Raw genomic sequence first — 19,301 nt, 5'->3', positions numbered from 1 at the left:
AAATGGCAGATTTTCCTCTCTTATCTGTACAGGTTAAGAATTTGGAGATTTTTCTCAACTCAAACAAGAGCAACATCCTTTCACACAATCTCTTCTCTCTACTGCCTTTTATCACACGCAGAATTTTTAAGCCTACTGGTAACTAAGTACTGGGCTTCTCACATAGTATTAAGCAGGAACTTCCTCTGGAAGAAACATAATTATGTGGTATCTGCATCTTTTCTATTCAGCAGCAATGAAGGAAACAAACATTTTTATCCAGTCCTAAAATTCAACAGCTGCAATGATTCTGTGATACTTTGGAATTTTCAGCCCAACATCCAGAAAGTTGTTTTAGCCTTTAAGTGATGAAAAAAGGTGTGGACAACATTATAAACAAAGCATGTTTTTCATCACAAAGTGCAAAACCCCAAGCTCAAATTGAACACCCAGATCCAAAGCAGCAAGTGCAGCAGCAAGTGCAGCAACAAGCTGGTTCACACACCAAGGCAGGGCAGCCTGGACTGCCACACAGGTGGTAACACATCACCAGCATCTCCCTGCACCAGCAGGAGCTGTCTTTGGTCAACCAGTCAGTCCTGTTGGATTCCACACAGCAGTATGAAGAAACCACATCTGCAACCAGGAAAGAAGCACCTTCTTTGCAATTCCACATACCTGAAGTTCATCTTTCAGCTGCTCAACTTTCAGCTCTAGTTCCTTCTGCCTCCTCAAGAGATTTACATTCTCCTTTCTGAGAGCTTCTTTATCCACTTGAAGCTTTGCAATCTCTTCAGCCAGCTTCTGATCTGGTCTTACTTGTGCCAAACTTCTGTTAGGCACTGGGGCTGAAGCTAGCATTTTTTCCCTTTAAAGAAATTAAGAGAAATTAAAAATAAGAGAAATTAAAAATAACCCACCATGATGTGCATTCTTTCATGCTACAGTAGTTTCAGTAACTACAGAACACCACAAAAAGACTAGAAAAGCATCTACAGTTACTCTTTAATTCTTTACCAATTCTCTACTCTTATTCTCTTATAAGAGTGGAGACTGTTATAAACTAACAGCATGCACACATCATTTGAAGACAATCCTTATGTTTTCATATCACTAAATCAGATCTCTTTCCCATCCAAAAAATGGATTACAGTACCACACTGCAGACCCAGAAAAGCCAGTGTCCAACGTAATTCAAGTCTTCTCCCTACTTTTGCCTCTTTTTAATAAAAGGATTTGGAGAATACCTAACTCAGGCCAGATTAGAGTATCCAAGCATTCACAATGAGGCATTTTACAATGGACTCGGACTTTTTGGAAGAGCACCTCATTTCATATTTGTTAATGGCACAGACTTGCCTAAGTCATCTAATTGTAACACAGATTGGAATACTATGCTAGTATGTGGAAGGGCATGCCCTCAGGAGCTTCATTAAAATGTCTGAGAAGCTCAGATTATGGAACATAACCCTTTTTTTTTTTTTTTTTTTTTTTAGGGGAAGGTGGCTGGAGGGGGAATGCTGTGGGGTGGTTTTTTGGAAGAACATTACTTCTTACATCATCGCACCTCTCTGAATGCCAAGCACCATCTTTTCCACCCACAAACGTCTTCCTCAGCAGCCTGTTGCCATGACAATCCTAGCAACTGTAGGACAAGTTTATTTTAAAAGATTTCCGACAACTGAACTGCCAACTTACCACTACCTCTTGTCAACGTAATTACAAGTTGCAGAGACATCACTATCCCCTAACGCTTACTTTCGGACTGCAATTGCTGGCTTTATTTCTCATAAGCACACACTGTTACACTCCTACACAAATAAATAACCAAAATATGTTTGTCCTGCTAGGTGAATGTACTTTTATGTTACACATTTATGTAAAATGAGTTTTTAATATGAGTAAATAAACAGGGAATAGCTACCAGGAGTCTCAAGGACAAGTGCGTGGAAATTACACACATGCATAAACAAACATCACTGCCTATAACTGAGGCCTGATATCTTGCAACCTTCACTTCCAACTGAGGTTCACTGCATCTCCTTCTCTGTTTAATAGCTGCTACCCCTTCCTTCTTTCTCAAAATCCCATGTTAAGATATACTAGAGAAGTCTCCCTGGAAAACAAATGAGGAAGAACGAGCTATCCAACACGCAACAACACGAACAGCTTCTCTGCGGATTGATGCCCTAATTACAGCCACCACACAGACTCGCATGTACTTCCCTTCCACTCAGCACCACTATTAGTAGATGCTGGAGTGACAGAAAATGAACCTTGCACATTAGATGCTCATTTTCCCCTCCGTCTTCACATCTCCACACACCCAGCAACCAAGCTCATCAGGCCACTCACACAAACCCCACGGCCTTACTTCGTGACAACCATACGGTTCCCAGCAGCGTTCTCACTCCTTGTGCTGGCAGACACAGGGTCAAAGAGCCCACTTGGACGGCTGCTCTGGGCACGACCAGGCCTGTTCACCCACAGGGGAACTGGGACTTTTATCTTCTGATGTTGGTTTTGCATAGCATCGACTTCTCTCCGTTCCTCATCTTCAGCATTTCCTGGAGATCTGCATTTTTCAGCAAACCCTGCCTTGGCCACTTCTTCTCCAATGTCTATTTTCTCACATTCTGCCTGGACAACGATGATACCATCCTTCTGCTTGACCTTCTCTCGTACTTTTATTTCTTTTTCAAAAACTAGGCTGCCCAAGAACTTCTTCCCCTGTAAAATAGAGTATGTTGATGTTGTGTACTCATCATTCTAAATACTTGTAGTTGAAATCAGCTATATTTCTTCTATGAAAGAAAAAAAAAAAAAAAGAGGCATGTTTAAGACCAAAGCCCAAAGAGCAAAACAAAATAAAGCTTCCTGTGCTTAACACGTTTATTCTGAAACAATGGTGCATCCCTACAATGACTGTCTCTGGTCTAATTTTTGCCAATGTCAGACTGGACATCAATAGCAAAACTCCCTCAGCATTCAACTCCAAAGAATTCAGCATCATTTATAGGTGACGAGTCCAAAGACCCACCAACTCTCAAAGGAAGTTGGCAACATAGGGTTATTCAAGTCTTTTAAAGGATACAAGACCCACTATTGAACAGCAGTATAAAAGTAATGTGGAAAGATATTTGAATTACACTGTTTAACAGCCTTTCAATACACGGTTCAGAGGCTGGAAGAGAAAAAAGCAACAAGTAAATTATTATGTGCACCTACCTTCTTGAAATCTACCTTACTGAAACCACTCATTCAGAGATCAGGAAATGCCAGAATTGAAGCTGTCATTTTCATCAGTAATAACAAAGCACAGCAGCTTTGAAAGACTGGGGAATACACTCAAGACCTTCAAATGGCATCTGGCAGAAAGTTAGCTTTTTACCAAGAGGGTTTTTCCCTTCTGCTCAACTACTTCTGAACACATGCTTGTTTTGCTTAAAATTAAGAAGGGAAGAGGCTGGAGGCAGGAAAGGGGCATAATTTCAAACAACACTGAGCTAACAAAGAAAGCTTTACCTCAGGTAACAAGAACATGTGAAAAACATGGAAGCAATAACAGATTTCCACCTGCACGGGGATATGACAAGGCAAGCAGGCCAGCCAGTCCAGCTCTTCTGGCAACTGCTGCTCTCAAGTCACCAGCTGGTGAAGCGTGGGCAGTACCAGCAACAAGCCTGAAAAAGTGTAACTTCAACACTGGAAAATGAGCGGTGACCAGGAAAAGGAGACCATCACTAGTAAAACTAGACCAAGGGTGTTGAGCTTTTATCAGTTCTGTTGGCATCAGCTCCTGAGCCTGCAAACCTGTAAAAGCATATTCTAAAGCCACCTCCCAGCACGTTCTGAACTGATTTTTAACAAAACACTTCTCGTTTTTGGAATACGATCAGGGCAAGAGATCAGGCAGTGCTTCACAGCATGCCCTGCTATCATGGTTAAACCCCCGTCTCTTCAAGAACTCCTCCTGGTGACAGCATGCTGGTATCTGGCATCATCTATTACAAGGCACATCGTCTTAATGCTTCAAAATCTGTCACTCACCTGGTCAAATGTGTTTAAGTTCTGGTCAGCTGGTATCCGCAGTCCCCACAGCCTGTACTTCTTGGCAACACTTGGACATTGTAAGTTTGCTGGGATTTCAACTATTTCTGATCTATTAAGAACCTCTGAATTTCCATAGTCAATGTATAATACCTGACACTGCAACAATATAAAATGTAAATAAGCAGAGGCTACAACATGAACCTCCTACAGAAATGTGTGGTGAAAGCTAAAATATAAGCATTTTAACAACCGTGCACAATGCAAGTACTACATTTGAGGCAGAGACCAGAACCCTCTATACTAAGCCTAGCATACCCTTCAGAGAAAGGGAAAGAAGTCAGAAAGAACACACAACTTGGCATCTGCCTAAAAACAAAATCTTTCAGGCAATCTAATGTTTGCAAACCAACCGGCGTGTTCAGGAATTATCATTTTAAATAGGAACTATTAGCCGTCTGTGTCAGTCACCTGAAACTGATGAGCAACCCTTTCAGTGCATTTGCATCAGTGCTAACATGTCACACACAGACTGCTATTTTCACATCTCAGAAGTCTGAAATTAAATAGCATTGCTTAACAACATTAACTATCACTTGTGAATCTTTTTCAAGACATACAAATGGCACTTTGCAACTATGTCACGTTTTGTCAGTCCTCCCATCAGCAACTTCCAGAACTACAGGTCACTTTAATCTGTATCATACGTGCATATTCACTGTTTTTAAAATTTACTCAGACAGCAAGGTTAAAACAAACAGGGATGAGTTGCATTTATTTCCATCCTCCTGCATGGAGACCTGATAAATAAGTAACGACAGCAAAAATATATTTCCTGCCTTTTCATTGTTGATCACTTGCTGTACCATGCATCTGTACCAACATCTGTCTTCAGAAAAACACCCACCATAAATCTGAAAATTAGGAAAAAAAGATCAGGAATTGCGTTCTGAAAACATAAGCATACCTCAAGATGATATTCATAATACATTACAAATCTCGTTTTCACACTTCTAAAATTCCCCCAACAGCAGCATGAAAACAAAGTAATGCATGGTAACCTATCTCTCACAACAGCATATGCTAGCTGCTTCAAAAATATACTCCTCTACTCCACAAACAATAATGTGAAGAATACCTTATAACTTGAAAAATATCAATATTTTGCACAGCATGTTCATGTATGCATTTTTCTACAAATGTATAGCTACAAAATTTTACTGGCATTGCCAGCTTAGTAAGCCAAACAAAGGAACATGTCAGGAACCCCACAAATGTGCTGAGTTTACTGTTGATGCGTTTTCTTCCTTTTCAAGAGGAATGCAGAAGGTCATTTACCTGCACACACAAACAGTTCAAAGATAAAGTCTTTTATTTAAACCATATTTTGCAGTAGGCCATCAGAGGTTCACACAAATATGGAAGTTACTACCACTCTTTGCAGTTTTAACTTATCATATAACTGCTACTAAATATGTTATCTTCTTAAGAGCACTTTCCTTAGGCTTCTAAGTACTACAGGTTTTCATAGGATCTCCCACAATTTTGAGATGGAACAACAAATCACGTATCTGAAAAAGCAGTGCTCTCTAGTTAAAGACAACCCATAACATGCGCTAGATAACACGAGAATTCAACATTTTATATAAAACCATTAACGAAATACTACAATAAATGTTATATTTAATTATATGTGTCTCCATAATTTAATTGAAGTCTGGAGTGCAGAAAGAAGTAAGATTTGCTCACACAAACCAAGCATTTTCTTTAGGAAAGCCAGCAGTTCTTAAATATTTGAGAGAATATGACCCACAACATAATTAAAGATCAAGAAAATACCAGAGAAAATAGCTGCACAAAATTAAAGCTTTTACATTCAGGCAGAAAACAAACTCTGCACACACTCAGCCTACGTACCTTGCTAAAATCAGGCTTGCCAAAAATTGCATTAGCCCGAGGACAAGCTTCTGCCAGCGCACAACTTAATTTCAAGAGGTCATTACATCTACTGATACCCTAAGAAGTGTGGAGAGAGGGCTTGAGTTATTAACTGTCACTTTTAATAGCTGCTTGATGGCTTACAACAGCCAAAAATTAAATCAAAACAGTTGCACTGCTGTTGAGACAAGTAACGCCCCACCTTAAGCTTTCGATCTTCATGATTTTAGTTGAATTTGCAAGCCTGCTCTCATTTTCTTCCAAAAATAAATGAATGAGAGGCAGGTAACATACCCAGAGAAATAGTTCACAAGAACATTTTTAACAGTTTAATAACCTGATTCGCAGGAAGTACGCAGATCTTATTTATCAAACCTGCCTCGCAAATTTTAGTATGTGTTCGGTGTTCTTTTCCTTCATAATACTAGAAGACATCAGCTTTGGCATACCCCTCATTTTCCTTATTTGCAAAACTTGGGCTTGGTTCAGCTAAAAAGCAACAGATTCTTTCCCATTACAACTTGTTATCTGAAACACTCACTGTAAGACTGTCAGTTCCAGTAACATGACATTTATTAGATGTCATCCTACTTGCAATTCAAAGCAAAGAATCCGGAGCTCAGAGCAGGAAACAAAGCATTAATGCAAGTAAATATTCTGTTGTCCTCAAAAGCCCACTCTTAACTTTCACACCTTACAATGCTAAATAAGACACCGTAACTGAGTCTCAGAATCCTAGGGTATGAACCATCATTATTATATTTCAATTAAAAAAAAAAAAAAAAAAAAAAAACTTTTTTTTTTTAAATAAAAAAGGTGTTATATAGGCTGAGCAAACAAAGCTTGGTCTCTCTCCCCTAATCCGTATTAACAATAAGGCAAACGGCAGCACCTCCTGTGACTGGCTGCAAGCTAGGCAGCGCCACCTAACATACACCAGTTATAGCTCTACAGCCAGCAGACCAAACAGAAAAGGCAACCCTAGGGGCTCCTTCTAGATTTCCCCTTCTCTCTGCCACATCAGTTAATGAAAACTACTCTTCCCCCACACACACTACCCCTTCCTCCAACACCCTCCCACCCCTTCACACAAAATGCGAAGGGAGCTGATATCTTCAAACCAATTCCCTATTAATTTTGGCTGAAACTGCCCCAAAGGCTCATTTTGGGAAGGGGAATCACCTCCAGCAGATCTCCAGCTGCCTCCTGCAGTATTTTACTTTTAACATCAAATACTTGCACACTTTATTGTTGTTGTTGGGGGAACTACAAAGTATATGTGAAAATCCAGCTACAATTCAAACGGATGGATAAGCAATTCCCTTTCATGTTTTAAGAAAGATGAAGTAGCCAAATTCAGTTTATAGCACAGTACTTGGAATTCTGAGATCTAAATTAATGTTTTTTTAAGACAAACACTACCAGTTGTTCTCACTTCCACAGAAACTCGCCATGGGGGGCAAATAAGATGAAGCACTTGAATTAAAACCAAGCAGCTCTTGAAATTCACCTGTGCCCAAAATGTTATGGCATCTTCAACGTGGCAGCCCACAACATCTTCAACTTGAGGGAGAAAAAAAAAATGGTAAGGAAGAATTAAGTTACTCCTGAATGTAAGATTATGCTGTTGGTGGTGTGGTTTTGTTTGTTTGTTTGTTTTTAATAGAATCCTCGCATTACCTTTGCTGCACTCTGTGTCTCCATCCATGACAGCAGGTCCTGAGACACCACCACACGCTTTGGGAGGCTCCTCGCAGACGCTGCCCCAGACCCCTTCGCAGGTCAAAAATGAGACCCCACGCCCCTGAACAGCCCCAAACCCTGCTCCAGCGCTCCCCACCACTCCTCCCACCCCTTCCTGCTCTCCCACCGCTTGCCCCAACTCCCCACCAGCGCCACCAACGCGTCAGAGCCCCTTTTCTTTGCTAAAAACGCGGTTTTTAATCCGCGAGGAAGCGCCGCAGAGCAGAGCCCCACCTCCCTCAGCCCGGCGCTACCCGAGGCGGCCGGGCACTGCCGAGGCCGCACGTGCCTCCACCGCCACCGCGCATGCGCCCGCCGCCAGCCCCGGGCCGTGAAATGGCGGCCCCGGCCCGCTGAGGGGGCGTAGGGCGGTGCCCGGGTGCCTCGTCCAGCCCCGGGAGCGTTTGGGGGCCCTAAAGGGCTTTGCAGGCCGGGCTGATCGGAGGTGTGGCAGCTTGACAACGGTTCTGTGCTGGTGCTGTTAATTGGCTGTGAATTGACGCAATGCCCTTCCGACCTGAGAAAGACACACATTTTATAACTAGTATCAGGGGAGCACGGCATCAGGAGGAACTCCTTCCCCTGGGATCACTGATCAGTCTTCACTTTCACGAATAGCCATCTTACACCTAAGTCATTTCAGAAGAAGATGAAAATGTGGTCTCTACTCTTGAATGTTATAATGGCAAATAATTCCTCTGAAAGCCAACTATTTAAAACGGAACGTGCTTAAGTGTTGCCTAAGACCCATGCAATTACCTTTTAATATTTTAGAGCACTCTGTGACAAAACCCCAAAAACATTTTTCCCATGCCACATTTCTTGGATTAGAGTCAGGAATGGTTACTGTGTCTGGCTGAACACCAGATATATGCCCACAAACAAATTGTACAGATGAACTGATAACTTACCCATCCCAGGGCGTTATGTTCAAAGTTCATGGCTGCTCTCAAGAAAACAGATCACCAACAACTACATGTCAAACAACTCTTTATATAATGATCAATGTCAATGGCAAACACTTTGGCATCTGGTCTCTTTTACCAAAAATAAATAAATAAATAAATAAATAAACATAGTTTTAATAGAAATACAGAGAGATTTTTCAGTGGAATTGGAGGTTACAATTTCAATCCTTCAAAATGATATTTTTCAGGATAATTTCTGTTTGGTTACTTTAAATAAGAGAAGTTCTGGTTAAGTCTGCAAATTACACTCAGGACATGACTTCTGTCTCCAGTTTTCACAGCCAACAATGTTTTAAAATATATTCTACCAATTTTTTCACATACAAGTAATACAAATCCTGCAAAAAGTTCTACACAAGTAGTACCAAGAAGTCAAAAGTAAGCCTTCTAAAAACAAACCATATTTTTTTACTTAGAAGTCATCAACATGGGTAAAAAGTGGTCAGAACACCTAAGCAATATTTATTGCAGATGATATTTTTTCGATCCTGTTTTCCAGCTACAAAGAGTTATTATGAAATTAATGTAGTAATGTAGTGTCATTTAGATGGAAACATTAAATATGTTTAAGCACTGAATAAGATTTTAAAAGATTAACTTTAATAAAAAACGGTTTATGGTGACTGAAGTATAGTTTAGTGTGACTGAATTTGGGGAAAGCAAGCATTTAAAACTGGCAAGTATTTTTAATTTTAGAAGTTAATAAAAGTACAAGTTATTTCCTAAAAGTGGAAATAAATAGGGGATAAGTATGAAATTATTGGAATAAACGTCCTCTGTTTACTTTGCAATAATCTCTTGGAGGACTGAAATCAAAATTTTTCTTCTATATTTACCATTTTTTATAAATTTTAATCTCCATTTTTCGGTTTCTTGTAATTCTACTGTGAAATTCCCATTTGCTTGAGACTAAATACATCTACAGAAACAATTGCTTATTAAGACCAGAAGAGGGAGCTCAAATTAGTATTTTTATTTATTAAGATAAAGCAGTGTGTAACCGTGTTGAATTTAATGGTAAAGGTACTTTTTAAACATTCAGCATACAGTTCGATGTATTGTTTATCTAAATTAAGATAACAGACCAACCTCTCTGATTGGCATCACTGGTAGTGAATGGCTGCATAGTTCAGAGTTAAGTGAAGGTAAATGACTGCTACTGATTGAATTTGGGCAATCCTTATTCCCTTCACACTCCCATCGGCCGCGTGAACTACCAAGAGCCTGCCTTCTTTCCCACAGCTGCTATTTGAACAAAAAAAGTAAGTTACCTAAATGCGTTCAACTCACCTCGTTTCCTCTGCCAATAAGGCACATAGAGGCATCACAGTGGCATCAGTTCTCTGATGGGAATCAAAACTTTTAAAGTTTCTCCCAACCCATGCTATAAAGTCTCAGTACACACATACCACCTAGAAAGTCTTCAATCCAAGAGACATCTTCAAATACTTTTAAGGACAAACTGACTTACACTTTCCTGTTTTCAAGGGAGCCTAGCAAAGTGGACTCAGGCACTGTTTTTGCCTCCTAATTCCAACCATATTGCAGGCTCAGCCAGGCACTCACTCTGTACTATGCTGCTTCACAGATTTAAAACATCACACAAAGTTGCCAAATTTTACATTTTCACACAAATGCCCACAACCTTTAATACAATATTTGCTGCCAGAGCTGTGAATGTGTACAAAGAAAATAAAAGGACGTCTCCCATCTTGAGGGACTCTGTATTGGATCAGACATGATGAAAGAAACTCTGTTGGCTAAGGAAGTTTATATCAAATAATGTGTAACTGTTTGCTTATGTGCAGTAAATAGCATGTAAATTTCCATGTAATGTTTTCAAAAGTTCATTGTAATGGAGTCACTGTTACAATAGTATCAGACAAACAGAATCACTATAGAAATCTGGGATAAAGCAGGCAGCAAAACCCTTTAAAGTACCTAGTAAGTACATGTGACAATAGTTTTACGGACATACAGAACTTCATGTGTAACAACTACTTATACATTGGCAAGAACAGAGCCTAGAGAAGCGTGACAGACAAAAGGTATGTTTGAATTTTATGCAAAAGAAATTAAACCAACAGAAATGGAAACAAAAAATTAAGATTAAAATGTCAATATTAACAGAACAAACCCAACCATTAAAAATCCATGAAAAAAAGATATAAGGATTCTATAAATAAACAACATCATAAAAGTCTAAGAATGGACATATATTTTCTTTATCCTATTACAATGTAATACTTTAAAACGTTCTTATGCTCTCAGTACTTAAATAACAGTTCAGTAAACCTGGAAATATGATTTTCCATTTTCAAAGCAGTATCTACATAACAATTCCAGAGACTAGAAACTCTTTAATCAAAGTGCCAATTTTATTACAAGTTAATTAAAAATCAATTTCAGCAATAGAACAAAGCCAAATAAAGAAATGAAGTACATGCAGGTGCAGAGAAAAATACTCTTCAATACAACAATTGACACTGTTGCACCTAATAAGTATTTCTTCATTAATCTCATGGCTTTTTTGATCTCACTGGACTTTTTTCTGTTTGTTTAGCAGCCTTCTCCTTTTTCAGCTGTAACAAAGAAAGACACAACAGTGGTTCAAGTTAATTTGCAAGTAGACTAACGATGCAATATTAAACCTCTACAGTCAGTCAAAAATTTACCAGAGTAATTTATGAGATAGAGAGAGCTACAGATTATTATTAGCCCAACCCAGAACTGCTCACTTTTGCATCATGTGACAAAGGAGCACTTATATAGCCCTGCAGCTACTCCCCTCTTCAAACCAAGGCTGCCTTTATCTCTGATAATGGCAGTGAAGGTATTTATGTATCCCCCAAGGCCAAAGTGCCTCACAAATGTTCATGGTTTAATCTTTATCTCAATGAAAGTTAAAGGTGTTTTATTCTAGATGTGTAACAGACACAGTAAGACCAACCAGCATGTACAAAATCACAAAGAAAGTTTGTATCTGAGCTAGATGCTAAACCTTTATCTCAATGTCTCAATGTCCAAAATCCTAGGGGGAGAAAAATTCTAGTAATTTAGATTTAACAGTAATGTTTTCTCAAATGAACTGATGCCTTTTTTCCATATTTACAACAATTTACCACATTTTGAGATGATTTCCAAAATAAAGAAAATTATTTAAAATTTCACAAATTAGCACAGCTTTCTCATTAACAAACACACCTTTTTGCAAGGCGCAAGAGTAACAGTAATTAAGCTTTTAGGAGTTAATTAGTTAGTTCTGCAACATCTCTTTACAAAAGAATTCATAAACAGTAAAAACGTGCTTCCAGCTAAGATGGTGGTGCTAAGAAGCTAATGTGGGGAACAAATAGGTATTTAAGCATCTAGGTAAAAGTGCAGGGCATTTGAAGTTAAAATAAAGTCAGTGCAGTGGAAGAGGCACCTCTGAGGGGGTGATTCAGGTCATCTAAGAAAGATGCACCCGATTTAGTACAACTACCCAGACATTCCTACAGTAAGGAAAAAAGCATGAGAAAGTTTTTAAGTGACATAGTAAACACACATCCCTAAATGTTACATGGGACTTACAGTGAGTCTGTTTTGTTGTTTGTTTTTCTCACACAGTAAAATACTTTGTTTTTACTTAACAGAGAGTTAAGGAAATAAAAATATGCCCTGTTAAGGTAAATACCATCCCAGAAAGTAACTGACGTCTAAAAACCTACAATAAATAGCACATAACTGTATTTCAAATCTCCATTTAATGAGCTTGTTTTTCTCAGGATGAGAACAGATGATATAATGCATTTATATGCCACTTAAATCATATGTTCATCTTTGTTGCCCATCTTTTTGTGAAAATATATTTAAATTTATGCATTAATAAATGTGGTAACTTGCCCGTTCCTGGTAACGTTTTTCAAAATAAGCCATGTCATCTTCTTCTGAACGCCCATCATGAGAAACTTGCATTGTGGCAGTAGAACAACCTGAAGTGGAAAAAAACCTCTATTCCAATAGCTATTTTTAACATTTGGAAAACACTTTGGAAAACATTTAAAAATTAGAAGTCAGAATTGATGTAGTAATGTAGTAAAACACCTTTATAGACAAGTAACAAACCGTGGCAACTGCAACTAAAGAGCATCCATCCCCTTTAAGAACTACAGCTATGATAAGCAGACTTGAAGGAGTTCAACAGTGATATTAATTGCTTAATATTTACACTAAATAAGAGACATAAAGTAAGCATAACCGATCCCTAATTCCATGCAGAAGACTTTCTAGCAGAAGGCAGTTTCACAGGATTGAACTGAATCTGCACTACTCAGATATGAGCTTCTAGTAGGAATCAAAATTAAAACAAACAAACAAACAAAAAAATGTATCCAACAAATAAATGACACCATTAATAGGGAAGATACAAAATACTAAATACATATATATTTTACTTAAAAAGCACATCGTGACCAAAATAACAAGCAGTAAAAACATAGTTATTCTAAGCACTTCTAGGACAGGAGAATTACACTATCTTTAAATTAGGCTTCAACACTCATTTTAGTATTTACCTTTAATTTTTATCCCTAAACATATTAAAAGTCATTAATAGAACCAAATAATTTTATATGATATACTTATGGTGAAAGAAGTATTATCCTACTAATTTATCACCTGCTATCTGTGAGATGGTTTGAGCAGAACTAGAAGGTCCCTCAAATGCTTTTAGAAATGGATGATCCATGCTGGTTACAGGGGATTCTAGAAGTTCAGCAGAAGGAGCCCCTGTTAAATAATGAGTTGAATGAAAAAAAAAATCACTTTGCAAGGTGCGTTGAAAATATACATGATGGTGTCAAAACAAAGGTACAGATTCCTATGAACACTCTGTGCAGACCAAATAAACATGAGTTAAGAAAAATGCTACAGAAAATAGCTTCAAAATAAATTTAAAACTTTGGTTCTTTACTTTCTACTGCTATGTTATAGTTTCTAAACTTCAAACCCATGAAAGCAGATCAGAATTTGAGAAAGAAATGGTGTGTATAAGGAAATAATAAGTAAAACACTCAGGATAAAATGAGTTCATTACTACATGACACAAAAACTTAGAGCTGGAGAGATTTCAGGGTCCTTTTTTATTTTGTTTTTGTCCTGAACAGCTATTCATCTATGACTTTATTGAGGAAGACTTCGGCAGTATTAGGCTAAAGGATTAATGTAAATAAAAATTAAAATATTAAGAGAAAACAGTAGTTACAGAGTTCTTTCTAAAAGATATGCTCCAGTTCAATGAGAAGCTACTGTGCTGAACACCAAAATTATGGATTTTTTTTTTTATAATTCACTACAGGAAACTGGACAGGATGGTCACAGTGGTCTGCTGGAAAAGAAAAAAAAAAAATCTGTCTTTAAGTCTTACTCTTATTGATCCAGTTCACCTTCAGACTCTGAAAGTCTATGTTGAATGCCTACTTTTCAAAAATACCTAGTTGTAGAAATCAAATTTCATCTCAGGTCAGCCGCACTTACCTATTCCGCTGTCATCAAGCCTCATGTAGCCCTCTGCTAGTGAGCTAAAACCAGTCAGTCCTCCCATAGCAGCGTAAGGAACGTCCTGCCCCACAGGCTTTCCTTGGGCTAACCGCTCCTGTTTAGTTTCCACAACGGTTTCATGTGCGTACGTTGGCTGACCACATCCACAGGTAAAGCAACTGTGAAATCCTGAACACTTGGAACCTAATTAACAAATGATAAATGTTATAAGTGAGATGAAAATGGAATTTGTACCTCATAGCAGACAAAACAGTATTTCCCAAAACTGATCTTGTCAAAAACTGGAGAGTTGTACAAGATTTGGGGCAATGTAACCAGCTTTCTTTGCTGAAGCCTTTCACAGCCTCATTTCATCCCAAAAACGCTTTATAAAACAGAAGGCATGAATGTGGGGATTAGATCACAGGGTCATGCAGTCTCAGGGTCTCATCCAGTCAAGCTTTGAGAATCTCCAATTGAGATGGAGATTTCACAGCCTCTTTGGCAGCATGGGCCAGTGCTGGGCTACCCTTGGAGTGAACTTTTCTTTCCTAATATTTATTTGGACTTTTTATGTTGCAACTTGTGTCCATTGCCATTAGTAACACCCTTCTCTTTCCCTCCTCTGATGAAAAATAAAAACAAAAAAAATCTGTCACTGGGTAGAAAAGACAAGCTGCCAGCATTTTGGTGGCATTATCTCCAACTGGGCACAGCAGGTGTCAATGCTGCATGGCCAGAAAACTTCTCATCATAATGTATGATAAAAATCATCAAATTTAAACGAATTTTAAGATTAGCAAAATTATCCCAGTATGAAACAGAACCTATGGTAACAGCAAAGGAGGTGCTACACAGGAGTACCATTAGTCTGTCTCTCTCTGTTTTGTTTTGTTTTGTTTTGTTTTTTTTTAAGTTTTACAAAGCCATTAGATAAAATTGCAATGGTTATACAAATGGCAAGTGACATTCAGAAAAACAGGGTACAGAAATAGATCTGCCCCAACTATGGCTAAGACTAAACATTACTAAAGCCCTGCTGAAGCAGTGATGTGAAAAAGATGCAGAGTTGCAAGTGTTTCATTGTTCATATTAGTCTACATTACAAAACTATTTACAACGTGCCTCTAATCAACCCCAGTTACAGCTCATTTTGCGGAGCACCAAGGAAGGTTTGTTGTTTTTTTTTAAAGACCTGTATAATATGCTTAAGAATCACATTCTTAAAATTGTTAAAGGTCCGTTTACTTCATTTGGGGCATTCCTTAGAGTTCTTACTCTGGTACAGAATACAGTAGATAAGATAAAGTGCAACAGCAGTATTTTTTCAATTTTACTGATATTACATCTCTAATTTATCTACCACATTACATTTAGACAACTAGTGCCAGTACAATAAAACAACATAAGTCCAAAATTGAAGCAAGTCTTGGCATTTCTTTGCATAATCTTTGAAGCTCTCAGAAGTGCCTGGTGTTTTTGAGGAACACCACAAAAAGTGCATAACGTAAATGATCATTAAAAACGTTTTGTTCTGAGGGTTCCGTTTGAATCATCCAACGGTGCATTTAAGCCTTATGAATTACTTAGAGAAAATTCTTGAAAGGCTGTCATATAAATATTTTATGTTTATTCTGTGGGATATGATTCTCATCTCATCTAACAAAAGCTGATTATTATTATTTTACAGTGCCCATTAAACAGACTTCACGAGAGAAATGTACTAATATTACAGCATTCTAACAAAAAATCTTCAGCTTGCATAATTTGAAGTTTCACAGAAAAACATCTGTATGAATTATTTAATCTCCGTGGTTAATAATTACTGCTGCCTCTCGATCAAGTGAAGCAAAAAACTCCCTCTTACTGCCTACCAAACATTTTGCTTAAAACATTTTGCCGTTTGCATTTCTGGACCCACAATCACCATGTTTGGGAACTGCTTTCTTAGACTGTTAGCAATAGTACTATTTAGGAACAGTGCCCTACTTCCTACTGAGTTGAGAAAAAAATACCCTAATGTTACATTCAACCAGGTAATAAGAGGAATAGAGATGAGCACTTCTCTCTTTCAAACTACCAAATTCAGGCAAAAAAGTCAGATGCATGCAGCAGTGGAAGGGACACAATGCAAATGGGATGTTTTCATACTGCCTAATTTTAGGTGGTTAGACTCCCCATTTACTTAACCTAATCGCTGAGGAAGTTTACAGTCCCTCACAGAAATTGGAGAACTAAGGATGTTCTAGATCTTCCTGTGCAAAAGGCTGTGCAGGAAAAGACCCTTCCTATCTCCCATCCTTCTGCAAAAATCGGAACGTGCATCAGTTAATAGCGGAGGGCAGACCTAGTGCTCTGGGGAGAATACAGCTCCTGGTTAAGTTTACCAGTAAAGATGTGTAACTTACAAGAATTACATGAAAATCCAGGTGCTGCACTGTGCTGATCAGCAAAGTGTTTGCATCTACAGCGGATGGGCTGTGTGCCATTTAGAGGAACGTAGTGATAGGACTGGCACTGACAGCGGCTCACTCGACACGGCACACAAATAGGACGGTCCTTGGGAATCACTTCGTAGTCCGTTTTGTGTTGTTTATACCTAAAACAGGCAAAAGTAGTAACTTGTATAACCTTGTTAGTATTTATCACAAAACTAACTGAAAGGCTTAGTTTACAAGTTCTGGGATGAAGTATCTGTAATTATCTTAATTACTGCTACTTACTAATTTTTATTTAGATACAGAATATCAGATGCTTTTACATCCATTGTATAAAGATTACAGATCCTTATGTTTCATTTTGATAACACTATCAGAATCAAGCTGATCTACAATAATTCATGCCTTAAAGATGAATTTATTGAAGACTACAAAATTGTTCTGATTTCAGAAAAAGGTTATTTAGATTTAGATTTTTTTTTTAATCTTATTATTTAAAACCTGATTTTCTGAACCTTTATACCTTAAAATAACTTGTCTATGCTGTACTTCATAGAATCTGGAATATTTTTATATTTCCCTAATTTAAGAAAAACACATCAGTGCAGAAAAAGACAAGAAGCTTACCGGTGAGTACAAAAGCACAGTGTCTCTGGTCCAACAAGCTTACAGTCCATGCCAGTTGGTGATCTCCAGCTCACATACAACCTGTTTTGTAACCGAATGGGTAACACTTTTCTTTTGTACTCCTCATATTCCTCAGGAGTAAAGATTTTTCCTCCGTCATCATCACCTACAATTCTGTAATCATGTTAAAAAAATAAAAAAAAAGAGGAAATAAAAAGAGGTTTCTCAAGTGTTTGTTTGTTTGTTTGTTTTTTCCCAAACAATACATAATAGTACTTTTAATGTAAATGCAAAAAATCGTGTCTTTCATAGTACTATTCTAGTAATATAACTATAACAAAAGGAGGAAAATACAAGAAAAAAATAATAAACTATGAAACTATGAAGCTGCTTTTTATCCTGCAGAAAAAGCAGTTGGCACCAAGGGTTGTGTGTAATCAGCCTGCTCTGCTTCAGCAACTTCTTGAGTGGTCTCTGGCAAGCCCCTTCACCCATCTACACCCAAGGCTGTATTGCAGACTTGTATTAATTATCTAATCTTCATTGAGCCTGAGCAAGAATGTTTAACTGTAATTTGGGAAACGCCAGCACCAAGGAAGCAAACAATACACCTAAGCTACCTTCTAGCTTGCAAGAAAACCACGTGAGTTTCTGCAAAGGGATTGGAGCTGCACCCACACCTCTGCCAAGCCCATTTGTTTGCATGACCACTGCTTTCCAATTCAGTCCCCGAATAGCTGGGACTCTGGACCAACATCCAAACCCTGCATTTCCGTAGACTATTGAAGACAAGTAAAACCTGTAAAATGCAAACTATACTTCACTGCAACACCTAGCTAAGCTGCGGCATAGTTTACTAATGTCTGTAAATATTTCAGTCATCATTTGCTGGGTGCACTCGAGTGTATGAAATAAGCGATCCTTTGTGCCGTGCTGTGTGGATTTGTACATTACGGCAGAACAGCAGGGCGATGTTCCAGCACACCGCTGTCACCTGCGTGTCAGTGAAGCGGGCACCTGCCTGACTCGGCGTGTAGCTGCGTATCTAGGAAATACCGCTCCGCTGCTTTATTGCACGCTTTCTCCAGCTAAACAGCCGCGTTTCAGTGTAACGAGTTTGTGTTTATTTCTGCTGAAGCCGTCCGGAGGCGTGCCCAGGCGGCTAGGTTAGCACAGCCCCTGGGGAGCCTCAGGGCAGGTGCCTGCAGCTGCACAGCCCGAGCCGTGCTCGCTGCAGCCCCGGCACGGGTCGGGCAGCCGGCAGCTCACCCCTGGCCCCGCTTCACACCAAGGCGAGACACGGAGTTATTACTGCCCTGCCCAGTTCCAGCCGGCAGCCAGCGCTTGCGAAGCTGCTCGAGGCCGCCAGAGCCTGCCCGGCCCCTCTCCCTCAGCAGCCGGGCCCTGCCCCGGCTCCCCCCGGCCTCTCACCTGCGGTACTCCGCATACTCGTCCAGCGCCGCCGCCTCCGCCCGCAGCCGCTCCATGGCCGGGGCCGCCGTTGGGCCGCCCGCGGGCGGGGCGCGCTCCGCCGCCCTCCCGCCCCCCGCAGCCACCCGGCACGAACCAGCGGGCGCCTGACACCCGCAGCACTGCCGGCCGAGGCACCTGTGGCCCCCTCGGCGCCGGTGTTGTCGTTGGTGGCGGTGACAGAGCCTTGGCAAGGCTCAAGATGGCGAGCACAGGACCCCCAGCGAAGGGAACCCGACTTGGGTCCCCTCACACGTACACCACAACCGCCCTGTGGCAGCCCTGCTGGCACCAAAATCCCTGATGCGTGCCTCGGGAAGCATCGCTCTGGTGATCTCCACTTGCTTGCAGCAGACATATCTGCACTGAGGGATGTTGGTTGCCTGGGGCCCACGTAACCCGCCAGTGCTGCCACACAAGATGGTTTCCATGATCACTGCTTCTCCCCGCAGTGCAAGGCGGTATATATCAGTTCAGCTACTACACGTTGGCTCAGAGGCACAAATTTTTAACAACAGTAATGTTAACCATAACAACATGATCACCAGCAATTGTTTGACTCTAGTAA

The 19,301-nt window shown here is 39.6% G+C and overlaps 2 protein-coding genes across 4 annotated transcripts in view; both read right to left on the bottom strand.

Annotated features, from left to right (window-relative positions):
• Nucleotides 1-8,047, bottom strand: part of STK31 (serine/threonine kinase 31) — a 37,254-nt gene extending 29,207 nt beyond the window's left edge. The window contains exons 1-8 of one of the 2 annotated variants that reach the window (XM_084507683.1): nucleotides 7,945-7,990; nucleotides 7,648-7,727; nucleotides 7,478-7,530; nucleotides 5,947-6,045; nucleotides 4,869-4,943; nucleotides 4,030-4,188; nucleotides 2,354-2,709; nucleotides 658-847 (exon numbers count right to left, since the gene is read on the bottom strand). In XM_084507683.1, coding sequence (XP_084363809.1) covers nucleotides 658-847; nucleotides 2,354-2,709; nucleotides 4,030-4,188; nucleotides 4,869-4,943; nucleotides 5,947-6,045; nucleotides 7,478-7,530; nucleotides 7,648-7,675 — 960 coding nt within the window. In that variant the 5' untranslated portion in view covers nucleotides 7,676-7,727; nucleotides 7,945-7,990. Of the gene's footprint in view, nucleotides 1-657; nucleotides 848-2,353; nucleotides 2,710-4,029; nucleotides 4,189-4,868; nucleotides 4,944-5,946; nucleotides 6,046-7,477; nucleotides 7,531-7,647 lie in introns of both variants that reach the window. The other variant, XM_084507682.1, reaches the window with a different exon arrangement.
• A 2,988-nt stretch (nucleotides 8,048-11,035) lies between these two features.
• On the bottom strand, nucleotides 11,036-18,782 carry FAM221A (family with sequence similarity 221 member A). 2 transcript variants are annotated; one of them, XM_084512119.1, is made up of 7 exons: nucleotides 18,695-18,782; nucleotides 17,264-17,437; nucleotides 16,607-16,797; nucleotides 14,196-14,402; nucleotides 13,338-13,448; nucleotides 12,564-12,652; nucleotides 11,036-11,260 (listed from the first exon to the last, which is right to left on the bottom strand). In XM_084512119.1, exons 1-7 carry the CDS (start codon nucleotides 18,748-18,750, stop codon nucleotides 11,198-11,200), a joined length of 891 nt encoding a protein of 296 aa, XP_084368245.1. In that variant the 5' UTR covers nucleotides 18,751-18,782; the 3' UTR covers nucleotides 11,036-11,197. The 2 variants fall into 2 exon arrangements, with proteins under 2 accessions (XP_084368245.1, XP_084368246.1); XM_084512120.1 differs by lacking the exon at nucleotides 18,695-18,782 and adding an exon at nucleotides 17,884-17,902.
• Between the last annotated feature and the right edge of the window lie 519 nt (nucleotides 18,783-19,301).

The sequence above is a fragment of the Aythya ferina genome (genome assembly GCF_964211825.1).
Source record: "Aythya ferina genome assembly, chromosome: 2".
NCBI lineage: Eukaryota > Metazoa > Chordata > Aves > Anseriformes > Anatidae > Aythya > Aythya ferina.
The sequence above is the reverse complement of the archived record's forward strand: the minus strand, read 5'-3'. Positions and strand labels throughout refer to the sequence as shown.

Coding starts and splice junctions, on each gene's coding strand:
- FAM221A (XM_084512119.1), bottom strand. CDS start 18,750: ATGGAGCGGCTGCGGGCGGAGGCGGCGGCGCTGGACGAGTATGCGGAG. Junction 16,798..17,263: donor CTGTGCTTTTGTACTCACCG/GTAAGCTTCTTG, acceptor TGCCTGTTTTAG/GTATAAACAACACAAAACGG. Junction 13,449..14,195: donor GCTTGATGACAGCGGAATAG/GTAAGTGCGGCT, acceptor ATTATTTAACAG/GGGCTCCTTCTGCTGAACTT.